Source organism: Microcaecilia unicolor, chromosome 1 (genome assembly GCF_901765095.1).
Source record: "Microcaecilia unicolor chromosome 1, aMicUni1.1, whole genome shotgun sequence".
NCBI lineage: Eukaryota > Metazoa > Chordata > Amphibia > Gymnophiona > Siphonopidae > Microcaecilia > Microcaecilia unicolor.
This window is the reverse complement of record NC_044031.1, coordinates 111,378,484-111,391,525: the sequence shown is the minus strand read 5'-3', so window position 1 is coordinate 111,391,525 and position 13,042 is coordinate 111,378,484. Positions and strand designations below refer to the sequence as shown.

The window sequence follows — 13,042 nt, the reverse complement described above, 5'->3', positions numbered from 1 at the left end:
ACCGGAGGGAATTGGTGGTGACCTCCCCTGACTCCCCCAGTGGTCACCAACCCCCTCCCACCCAAAAAAAAAAAAAAAAAATTTAAAAACATTTTTTTGCCAGCCTCTATGTCAGCCTCAAATGTCATACCCAGCTCCGTGACAGCAGTATGCAGGTCCCTGGAGCAGTTTTTAGTGGGTGCAGTGCACTTCAGGCAGGTGGACCCAGGCCCATCCCTCCCTACCTGTTACACTTGTGGTGGTAAATGGGAGTCTTCCAACCCCCCCAAACCCACTGTACTCACATGTAGGTGCCCCGCTTCATCTCTAAGGGCTATGGTAGTGGTGTACAGTTGTGGGTAATGGGTTTTGGGGGGGGGGGATTTGGGGGGCTCAGCACACAAGATAAGGGAGGTGTGCACCTGGGAGCCGGGTTTGAGATGGCCGCCATTAGTTTCCATTATCGCTGAAAAACCAATGCCAACCATCTCTAAAGCTGGCCCAAATGTTGAGATTTGGCCGGCTCCAACCGTATTATCTTGTTTCGATAATATGGTCGGGACGCCGCTTTACAGGGCTGGCCTTGAAGATGGCCGGCCCCGTTTGATTATGCCCCTCTGTGTTAACAGGGTACAAATTGTATCACAATGATAGGAGGGGGGATATGCTATATGTTAAAGAGGGAATTGAGTCAAATAAACATTCCACATGACACAGATAGCAGTGTGGAATCATTATGAATAGAAATTCCATGTGTGAAGGGAAGGAGTATTCTTGTAGGGCTGTATTACCGTCCGTCGGGACAGAATGAACAGAAGGATGAAGAAATGTTTGCAGAGATTAGGAAAGCTGGAAAATTAGGCAACAGTATAATAATGGGTGATTTCAATTACCCTGATATTCACTGGCTAAACGTTACATCAGGGAGTGCCAGGGAGATAAAATTTCTAGATGTAATAAACGACTGCCTCTTGGAGCAGCTGGTCCAGAAACCGACAAGAAGGGAGCCATTTTGGATCTGGTTCCTTGGTGGCAGTGTTGGGTCTCCTGGGAAACAGTGATCACAACATGATCAAGTTTGAGCTACTATCTGGGATGAACCTGCAAAGGAAATCTAAAGTAGCTGCATTTAATTTTCAAAAGGGCGACTATAATAAAATGAGGAAAATGGTTAAAAAGAAACTAAAAGGATCAGCTGCAAAGGTTAGGACGCTAAATCAGGCGTGGACGTTATTCAAAAATACCATCTTGGAAACCCAGTCCAGAGGTATTAAACATATTTGCAAAGGTGAAAAGAAGAGAAAACGTCAGCCAGCGTGTTTAAAAGGTGAAGTAAAAGAAGCTATTACAGACAAAAGATTGTCCTTCAAAAAATGGAAAAAGGACTCAAATGAAGAAAATAAGAAGCAACATAAGCACTGGCCAGATGCAAAACATTAATAAAAAAGGCTAAAAGAGAATATGAAAAGAATTTTGCTGCAAATCCCTGAACTGTCAGATACTGTGAATGAACACAGAAACTTGCAAATATGCTACTCAAACAATTTAGCAAACAGAATCTATGGACAATAGACCTGCAACATATTTAGTTGAGGCTGGAAGCAGCAATTATTATTGGAAGTAGTGGAGAAGCAGAAATAGGGACCAGTTGCAGCAATACTAGAATAATCACTGGATGATACGACAGAGAGGGCAACACTTTTAGTTTCGTTCGTCTTTTAACAAGATTTAAATGCAATATTGAAATTATACTTCAGAAATTCACAAATGCTGTTTGCAGGAGCGAAAGTTTGGATTTTCCCCAATGCCACCAAATCCACCCAACAAAGAAGGAAGACTTTCCTAGAAATGAAACAGAGAACTTTGACAATGGGTGGAACTTTTTTTTTGGCCTACCCTTGCATATGTATTGTCTGTATGGGTTTAGAATTCAACAATTTTATTGATGACTATGCATAAGATATACATACCACAGCTTGGATATACAAAAATCCCAATGTAGACAAAATTTCTATTAGTTCTATTTTACATTCCGTCATCTAATTTTACAAGATTTCTCTCTTCCCCCTCCCCTTTCCCTCCCTTATGCTCTGGTGCAACAATACTGGTCAATAAACCATCAAATTAAACAGATATTGTCTGTAGCCTTATGTGCAGACTATCAGCCAGACATTTACATTGTCTCCTAAGCTCTTCTCCATGCTTTTTATTAGCAATTATTGTCAACAGTTGAAGGTATTAGTCTCCAGTGGGTGCCAACTGCTCCCAGATGAGTCCGGAGACCAACCCGATAACATGTGAAGATTACATTGTCTGGTAATGTATATCTCAAATCCATGTCTATGTATCTTACCCATTAGTTGTTTATGATCCCTCCCCCCCCCCCCCCCACCTCCCTCCCATCCCTTACCTCCCCCCTTTTGTGTTTATAGCTCCCCCCATAAGATGTATTTCATCCACTAGAAGAATTGGTGAACTCTCCCTTAATATCTATCATTCTCTTATGTACCAAGGGGACCCTCCCAATTGATTAAGAACAGCACTGCGAGCACGTGGGGCAAAATTATTTTTGTAACATTTCCAAATTAGATAAAATTCTCTTTGTTTCTTAAATTTTAAATGCACCTCCCGTAATTCCATTAATAATAACGCATGCAGTCTATTACGCCACTGCCAATAGGAAGGAGCCTCTTGCTGAACCCAATTAGCTAGGATGCATTTTTTACCTATAAGAAACGCCCTATATAATAGCAAATTGTGATGAACAGCACCAGCCCCCCTCAACGGCCCCAGTCCCAACAACGCATTCTCCGGTTTCAATGGCACGGGTTTATTCAAAATACGTCCCATATAACTATTCAGTTTTACCCAAAAATTCTGTATCTCTGGACATTTCCAGATAGCATGAAAATAGGAACACACTGTTCCCCCGCATTTACTACAACTCTGTGAGTCCACCCCCCCCCCCATTTTATAGAGTCTCGACGTAGAGGTATACGCTTGAAACAGCACTCTAACCTGACATTCCCGAAAGTCTGCACTATTTATTTTCTTTGGAATTTGTCGCATGCTATTTACTATCATTTGCATTGTTACTGCTGTTTGCAAATCTGCAGACCATTTGCACGAGAGGTGTAGACGTTCTCTATGTTATGCTGCATTAATCGTTTATGAAGTAAAGATATCGATATTGCTTCCTCAGTAGGCATTTCAAAAAGTTGGTCTAGCACGCCAGTTACATCAACAGCCAGCGACCGGCGAGGAAGACTCGCAACATAGTGGGAGATCTGCTGATATGCAAATTTATCCATCCACATTAATTCTCCTAATCCTAAATTGTCCAACTTCCGAATAGTGCCATCCGAGTCTACTATGTCATGAAGCAGGACAATCTCTTTTTGATGCCATCTTTTAAATCGGGAACTTTCTATACCTGGCAAAAATTTCCCATTCCCTATAATAGGTAATAGTCTACTATGATGTTCATCAAGGTGCCAATCCCGATCCAATTCTTTCCATACCATCTGGAGAGGACGGATCACTATATTATTCCTTAAGTGTGCTGGTAAGGCACCATGGTGCGCCTGTAACACACACTGCAGTTTCAAAGGGCGTACCCAATCCTCTTCCACTCCCCTCGGGGTATAATGTGAAGTATCCCTCATCCAGTCTCCTTCATGTCTCAACAAGCACGCTTTATTGTATAGATATAGGTCTAAGACTTCAAAACCACCCCTGTACCAGGGATCCATCAGATTCTGCCACTTTATCTGTGGCCGCTTCTTATTCCAAAAAAATTTGGAAAGCATGCCCATCATGTTTTTCCAGTCTCTTTTAGTAAAGTAGAGTGACAGAACCTGAAAATAATATAGCCACTGGAAAAAGTATCATGTTAAACAAGGAAATCCTCCCTGACAAGGAAATTGGCAAGCTGGACCACCTCCCCAGCAGTCGCTTTGTATACCCAAATAAATGGACCATATTTAACCTATATAATTGTGCTGGATCTCCCGATAGCTGTATACCCAAGTATGTGAACGAATGATCAGTTCTTCTGAATGGACAATTCAAATTAACCCATTCCGCTTCTGACACATATAATGTACCTCTGATTTGTCTAGGTTAAGGCAGAATCCTGAAAAGTCACCGAACTCCCTAAACAATTCCAAAATATTCGCTAATGACTCCCTTGGATTCTGAAGGATTACCAAAAGATCATCCGCAAAAGCAGATATTTTAAAATGCTCAATTCCTAGAGGCACGCCCTTTATGTCAGTTATGCTCATAATGTCCCTTATCAAGGGGTCCAACACCAGCACAAATAAAAGGGGTTAAAGCGGGCACCCTTGTCTAGTACCTCTGGCAATGTCAAATTGTCTGGAAGTCACCCCATTTACTAATACTTCCGCCACCGTATGATTATATATCGCTTTTATTTGTCTGTATGGGTTTAAATAAACATGTTTTCTTTTCTCCAGATCAACTAAAATCTTTTCTAGATTTAAAACAAATGAAGTAAAAGAATAGTACTGGGGACAGCACACGCCTTTTCTAAATATGATTGAAATTGTATTGTTTTTTTTTTCCTTTTTTAAAAATAATCTTCTCTAATATGATCGCGACCCTCCGCTTTAGTGGTCTGAGGAAGCAATTTTGTGATTCATGAACTAATAAGTGAAGATTTCCATATATATTTGTTTCCACTGCTGTATTTCTGTTGACAAATTTATTTTTGTAAATTGTCAAGAACCTGACTCAAGCTTGCAGACACTGATTGTTATAAAGGAAACACAGGCTTGCTGTTTACACTAAATTTTTTTGTGACACCTCCCACCTCTTGGCGACACACTGGTTGAAAACCTCTGCACCAGAGAGATAATGTTTATATATGTGACACAGCAGGGTAGATGTGAAGCGTCTGTTTACGCTTTCCAAAAATACTAGGACTAGGGGGCATGCGATGAAGCTACAATGTAGTAAATTTAAAATGAATCAGAGAAGATTTTTCTTCACTCAACTTGTAATTCAACTCTGGAATTTGTTGCCAGAGAATGTGGTAAAGGCGGTTAGCTTAGCGGAGTTTTAAAAAGGTTTGGAAGGCTTCCTAAAGGAAAAGTCCATAGTCCATTATTAAATGGACTTGGGGAAAATCCACTATTTCTGGGATAAGCAGTATAAAATGTTTTGTACTTTTTTGGGATCTTGCCAGGTATTTGTGACCTGGATTGGCCACTGTTGGAAACAGGATGCTGGGCTTGATGGACCTTTGGTCTTTCCCAGTATGGCAATATTTATGTACTTATCAAACTTCAATCTGCTGTTACTCCCTAGTTCTTAAATTTCCCATCCCACTCCCTCACCAGCATCCTCTTCACTTTGATCTTTTTAACATACTTCCCATTACCACATTTCTACCCTCTGTACTCACTACCCTCCTCTCGCTCATCTCTTTGACCCCCTCTTCTCCCACATGGTTCCACCAGTTGACATCTCCCCTCTTATCCCTGGCTCCACTTATGAAGCTTGACATCTCCCAGTACTGCAACACACACACCCTCTCAGAATTGCATCTCACTCAACCCCCCTCCTAGTACTGCATCTTGCTCATACCCCCTCCCCGCCTGGTACTTCATCTTTCTCTCCCCCCCTCACCGTACTGCATCTTTCTCCCCCACCCCTGTCTCATCTGTCCATTTCTGGCTCCTCTGGTCTTTCACTGCTTAAATATCAAGAATCAGTCCCCAGTGGCAGCGATTCTCATATGCTGCCTGGCTGCTGGTTCCAGGATCAGTTTTCTCTGTATGGCATCCCGTTCTATTATATCACTTCCTGATTTCTCAGGGGTGGGACCCCATGCAGAGAAGACTGATGCCAGAGCCAACAGCAGGGATGTGGGTACGGAAAAGAGACCTGTCGCACCACGGGGGGAGGGAGAAAAGAAGTGAAAGGAGGGTTAGCTGCTATCGTGGCTAGTGGGGGTGGGGTATAGAAGAAGATACGCAGAGCAGGCTGCAGGATATTCACAGGCAGCAGGTGAATTGGGCAGGCAGCAGCAGTAGAAGGTAGTGATCAGCTGTTGGGGCCTGCAGAAAGCGGTCCTCCAGTCCAGAGTGAAGGTAGCAGGGGCGGCAGTATTAGCAGCAGCACAAGCAGCCAGCGGTGTGGATAGGCAAGCTAAAGTGGAGCAGTGAGCATCAACTGCATGTATATGTGTTGCATCTCACTTCTGCTCTTTGCTTGCTGATCTTTTATATGGCTCTTCTATTTGCCACTCACAGGCCTCAGTTGGCCTCATTATAGGGCCGCCCCTGCTGGTGGTGCATCTGCCATAGGCTTGATACCATCTACCACCAGAACTGGGAGGTGGAGGATCTGAAGAAGAAATTGCTTGCATAGGTAGAGCAAGATCCATGACAAACACCACCAGAGAGAGGCAGAGAGGGGCATAATCGAACGGGGATGACCATCTCTAAGGGCGCCCATCTCTAAGGATGTCCCGGTAAAGAGGCGGGGAAACCCGTATTATCGAAACAAGATGGGCGACGCGTCCATTATTCGTTTCGATAATACGGTCGGGGATGCCCAAATATCAACATTTAGGTTGACCTTAGAGATGGTCAACCTAAGTGTTGAGATGGTTGACCTAAAACGACCAAATCCAAGCCCTTTGGACGTGGGGGGAGCCAGAATTCGTAGTGCACTGGTCCCCCTGACATGCCAGGACACCAACCGGGCACCCTAGGGGGCACTGCAGTGGACTTCACAAATTGCTCCCAGGTGCAAAGCTCTCTTACCTTGGGTGCTGAGCCCCCCAAAACCCACTCCCCACAACTGTACACCATTACCATAGCCCTAAGGGGTGAATGGGGCACTTACATGTGGGTACAGTGGGTTTCGGGTGGGTTTTGGAGGGCTCACATTTACCACCACAAGTGGTAGGGGGGAGGATGGGCCTGGGTCCGCCTGGCTGAAGTGCACTGCACCCACTAAAACTGCTCCAGGGACCTGCATACTGCTGTCATGGAGCTGGGTATGACATTTGAGGCTGGCATAGAGGCTGGCAAAAAAAAAATGTTTAAGTTTTTTTTTTTTTTAGGGTGGGAGGGGGTTGGTGACCACTGGGGGAATCAGGGGAGGTCATCCCCGATTCCCTCCGGTGGTCATCTGGTCAGTTCAGGCACCTTTTCACGGCTTGGTTGCAAGAAAAAATGGACCAAGTAAAGTCAGCCAAGTGCTTGTCAGGGATGCCCTTCTTTTTTCCATTATCGGCTGAGAACGCCCATCTCCTAATCATACCCCAGTCCCGCCTTTGCTACGGTGCCGACATGCCCCCGTGAACTTTGGTCGTCCCCGCGATGGGAAGCAGTTGAGGACGCCCAAACTCGGCTTTCGATTATGCTGATTTGGGCTCCCTTCTCTTTTGAAAATAAGCCTGAGAGGGACTCAACAGCACAACAAAAAGGGACATGGTTATAGGCGGGGAAATGGGCATTTCGTGTGCATTCTGAAATTTACATGCCTAGTTATAGAATATGGCCCAGTGCACCTAAATCTATGCACTGAGATTTATGCCACATTTTTATTGGTGTAAATGGATTTGTATAGATTTAGGCGCTGAAATATTTAGGCACCGATTATAGAATATGCTTAGTCGGCACTGATTTCAGCGCCAATTTCTTAGGCACCATATATAGAAAGTCCCCCTATATGGGGCGGGCAGGGTGCTGCCTGCACACAATAGCAGCAGCAGCCATGGGAATGCAGAGGCAGAGGTATGCCATATACAGTGCAGGTCCCCCGATGCACTGAAGCCCGACTCCCAAGTAGCAACAGAAGGCAGGCAGGAGGGCTGCATGCTACTTGCTTGGTGAACTCAGAGGTTTGCATGTGGCTGCATGCGGTTGTGCAGACAGGCGCCAATTGGTAGTCAGACATACCTGTAGCTAAGCGCACAATAATAGTATAAAGAGTGTGGGGGATTTGGGTTTAACTCATGCCTTTCTCCGTAGTTCTGGGTGAGTTACAGTCAAGTACAGTAGGTATTTCATGTCCTGGAAGACTTGCAGTCTAAATACCTGATACAATAGAAGGTTAAGTGACTTGGCTAAGATCATAAGGAGCAGCAGTGGGATCTGAACCTGGCTTTCCTGGTTCTCAGCAAGCAAAAATAACAGCAAAAAAAATTACATTCAATAAAATATTGGAGAACAATAAAATTATAAAAATTGTAAATACAGTATTATAAATAACATAGGGGGCAATTTTGTAAATGGGCACCTCCATTTAGACATCCCAAGGGTGAGCAATAGGAACCTATTCTATAACAGAATGTAGGCACCTTTGTTCCATTAGAGAATGCTAGTAACAGTATCAGCATGCCTAACCTTTAGGCACCTGCACTTACACCTGCCACAGAGCTGGCATGTGGATGCATATATGCAGCAGGTATGCATGTAAATTATGTAAGTTTTCTGTAAGTTACACTCCATACTATGTCCATGTGTATGCCTCTTGCAAATATGTGCTATGCAAGATAGTTGCATATTTACAAAATTGGATTTAACCAACATATTGGTATATATGCGCCTATGTGCTCACATATGTGCATATAAGCTAGTATTCTAAACATTTATGTGTATTTAGATTATAGAATTTCCCTTGTCTTCAGCATAAGTTTATCTACAATCTTCTAAAAGTAAAAGTAAACTGAGTTCTTCAAGAAAGGGAGCAGCTAGTTGGAACTGATTCCTTTGAGGACAAGGCAGATACAGGAGACTATGTACCATGCATAGTAGAGAAAGTGTCAGAAGGCAAACACATACACAGTTTGTGGAAGAGTGATACAGCTTGCTGATTTCTGTTTAATACAAGTGCAAACAGATCTTGGCACAGTGCTGTACAGCCTAAGTGTGGCTGATTACTTGAAAGAACTGAACCTATAGCATGATGAGCTAGGAAAATGTAAGTTCAGTCTTTGGTCACAGAAAATAAATTTTTTAATCTGTGTTTTCTTCCAGCTTGCACAGCTTATAGTTAATGCAGGAGGAGTTGCTGCTATCATTGATTGCATTGGCAGCTGCAAAGGGAATATTCGATTGCCTGGTATTATGATGTTGGGTTATGTGGCAGCTCATTCTGAGAACCTGGCAATGGCAGTGATCGTCTCCAAGGTTAGATCATTTTTATTACCAGCTGTTATTGGTGCCTGTGATTCTGAACAGAGCAGACATTAATGTTGTTCTTCAGGGTACTGCGTGGAATTACTTTTCTCTTTTGTATTTCATACATTTCAGTTGATTTTTTGAAATACACAGAAAGATCATAATGTAGTAAAACCAAATTTGTATGAGCACTTAACATTACTAGGATTGATGGGGCCCTGTTTGTTAAGCTGCGCTAGAGGCGCTCTAAGCATTAGTCCGCACTAACTGTATAGACGCCCGTATCTGCACAGTTAGCAAGTGCTAAAAACAGGACCCATGGAGGGGCATTTTTGAACGGGGATGCCCATCTCCATGGCCGGCCATCTCTGTGGCCGGCGCCGTGAAGGAGCGGAGCCAACCGTATTTTCGAAAAAGATGGCCGGCCATCTTTTTTTTCGATAATACGGTTGGGGCCGCCCAAATGTCAGAGATGGCCAGGTTTGAGATGGGTGGCCTCGGATTTTGCCCATAATGGAAACCGAAGCCGGCCATCTCAAACCCGGCCAAATCCAAGGCATTTGGCCCTAAGGGGTGAAGGGGGGCACCTACATGTGGGTACAGTGGGTTTCAGGTGGGTTTTGAAGGGCTCCCATTTTCCACCTCAAGTGTAACAGGTAGGGGGGGATGGGCCTGGGTCCGCCTGCCTGAAGTCCACTGCACCCACTAAAACTGCTCCAGGGACCTATATACTGCTGCGATGGACCTGAGTATGACATTTGAGGCTGGCATAGAGGCTGGCAAAAAAAGTTTTTAAAGTTGATTTTTTGAGGGTGGGAGGGGGTTGGTGACCACTGGGGGAAGTAAGGGGAGGTGATCCCCGATTCCCTCCAGTGGTCATCTGGTCAGTTGGGGCACTTTTTTGGGACTTGGACCTGAAAAAAAAAGGGACCAAGTGAAGCCGGCGAAATGCTCGTCAAGGCCGGCTTTCTTTTTTCAATTATCGGGTGAAGCCGGCCATCTCAACGCACACCCACATCCCGTCCCCGTCCTGCTCCCGTCCTGCCTTCGCTACCGTGCTGACACGCCCCCTTGAAGTTTCGCCAGCTCCGCGATGGAACGCAGTTGAAGCCGGCCAAAATCGGCTTTCGATTATACCGATTTGGCCGGGTTCAGGAGATCGCCGGCCATCTCCTGATTTGTGTTGGAAGATGGCCGGTGATCTCCTTCGAAAATAAGCTGGATGGTGTCTAATCTGATGACATGTTTTTACTTAAATCATTCTTCCTTAAGATAATTGTAATGTAAAGGTAATTGTACGGCCTGATAACAATTTTAATTTTTTTTTAATATATTATTTCCTTTTACCTGCATTGATATACATTTTTTGTTGCTTACATCATAAAATATTTTTGCATGGTAATGCTTATATAATACTTCTGAATTCATTAAAATTCAGGCACTATGTTTATATCATCACACATTTATACGCCCATATTTTGCAGGATCATCCTCATTAATATAGCATAATCTTCACAGTACCAAATTAAATTGCAAATTAAAGTTTTGCAAATAGAAAAAAAAGTACACACACACACACACACACACACACACACAAACACACTGAGGACAATTCCAAAAGACATAAGCCATGTTTTAGGTAAGCCATTTTTTAGGTAAATGGGCTATTTGAAAATTGCCCACCCTTCTGCAGACAAAAGTACTTATTGGTGGTTCTTAGAATTTGTGTTGCTGTCAGGATCTACTGTTTGGCTATGGCTGGTCTTTGCTGCCTCCAAGAAGCTGCTGCCCTAGTGCTTGGGACAGCCCTGGTTACCACCTTAGATTTATTTATTCAATTATTGAGCTTTTTTTTCCCCTATGTGTTAAAATGAATTATCTGGACCACCACACTACATTTAAAAACAAAACATAACAAGATCTAGTTTCAGCATACCTTGAAAGAAAGGGTCTTGTTTACAAACCCTGTGTTAATGGCACTGGAAGAAGTGCAGAAATGATGCTCTGAGTGCTAAAAACACAGCTGACAGTTTTAGGAACATTGCCTGAACTAAGATGCAGTTCAGTTCATACACTATTTAAAAGAGCTGTGTCTTATGCAGTAAATGTAGGTATTGCTGGCATCAACCTCAGCCATGCTAGTTAGAAATTCAGAAAAAAAGCATGGAAATTTTCCTAATAAGGGATATTTTGTAAGACAATCTTCAAAAATTGGAAAAATATCTTTCTAAATGAAGAGCTTTTCTAAAAAGGCTATAAGCAAATTCTCCACTTCTTTTAAGCAGCATTGTATTTGGAGTACAAAACTGTAGGCAGTAACTGTAGTATCTTCTCCAAAGACATACAGGACCGATTCATTCCCACATGAGGGTGACATCAAACAGCAGCAGTTATAGAACATGCCCTAGTTATGCTAGAAAAGGTTAGAAAGTTTTTTGTGCATGTTCAATTGGTACCATATTTGAACATGTGTCATGAGGGGCCTCTGTGTCTCTCTCTAACAGAACAAGCTGGACATATCTGATGTTGCTTATTTCCATTTTGGCTGCGAGGCTTCCTTATGGGTATTTTCTCATAAATGTTGTTTTTCAGGTCCCTGTCACAAATTGAAGGGATTTTGGGTTAAATTCAAAACTTTTACCCATGTGATTGTTTGACTTGATAGTCAACATGTTGAAAAGAAAGCTTCAGGGTACAAGTGGTGGCCTTCCTGGAACAGTAGAATGGCTATCACTGACCACAAAAATGAAAGCATCATGCATAGGTACTGACTTTGATATTAAAAACTGTTTAATAAATTTTAGCTTGAAAATCATACTGTATGTATTGAAGCAGTGCAGATGTGGTGTTTTTTGTATCAGTTGTCACCCACCTTCTCAACAGTAAGAGATCTTTCCCCACACATGATATTTTCTAAACACGGTGAGATATTTTCTTAGAGACTCCTGCAAGTGGATTTATTCAGTGAAAGTGTCAATGAAACTACTAAGAAAGCAGAAAGAAAGATCATGTAAGTTTTGGTAGTCTCTAAAACAGTTATTAAGGCTTCAGAAATCAAACTGGATGGGATTTAGTTGTTTCATATGATATGCTGCACTAGGCCTAAAAAGGCTTCAGAGCGCAAAAGGTCTAAAAATGGAGATGGGGGGGGGGGGGGGGGGGGGGGGGGGGGCCTTGTACAGAGGGCTGCACTTAGGGGTCTCTAGGAGAGCCAAAACTCTCAGTAAAAAGAAACGTTTTGAGATATCATTTAAACAAAAGAATGGGAGGTCACATGTCGCCATGATACGGGGTGGACGCTGAATAGCTGAGCTCCCTTCAGTCCTCCCTATTATCGGCAATTTATTTGCATTACCACCTAAGATTCTACCCCTACTCCTAATATTCAGCACCTGCTCACTTAACAGCTGTCTAGTACAGTGCTGGACCACAGAATTTGTAGCAGGATGACCTCAAAATCCACTCGCAAAGAGATAGAGAAGCTGCAGCTGACAGATCATAAAAAGGCCAACCAACGTGGTCCCCACCAGGCATTTGGTAAGTTTGGTGTGGGTGTCTGAAATAAGAGCTGAGGTAACCGCCACGATTGAAGCCGCCTTAGATAAAAAAAAAAAACTGCAACAGATACTTGATCAGGTGGAAAAGGCACATGAAAGGCTGGGTAATGTTTGCTTGGATGCTGGACTGCAATGAACATTGGATCAGGAGGACTGTACCACAACAATGTTGGAGATGCAAAACCACTTTAAAGCAATGGGTGCTGGATTTAGAGGCAAAGTTGGATGATTTAGAGAACCGTAGCTGAAGGAATACCCTTCCTTGGTAGGCTTGCCCGAGTCTATCTTGGATAAAGATTTACCCACCTTTCTAGAAGCCTGGATTCCCCATACTTTGAGTCTGGG

The 13,042-nt window shown here is 43.2% G+C and overlaps 1 protein-coding gene across 1 annotated transcript in view; it reads left to right on the top strand.

Annotated features, from left to right (window-relative positions):
• The window catches only part of SPAG6 (sperm associated antigen 6), a 449,242-nt gene that overhangs the window by 222,447 nt on the left and 213,753 nt on the right, over positions 1-13,042 (top strand). The window contains exon 7 of the mRNA XM_030199370.1: positions 8,997-9,149. Within this exon, the coding sequence (XP_030055230.1) occupies positions 8,997-9,149 (153 nt within the window). The remainder of the gene's footprint in view (positions 1-8,996; positions 9,150-13,042) is intronic.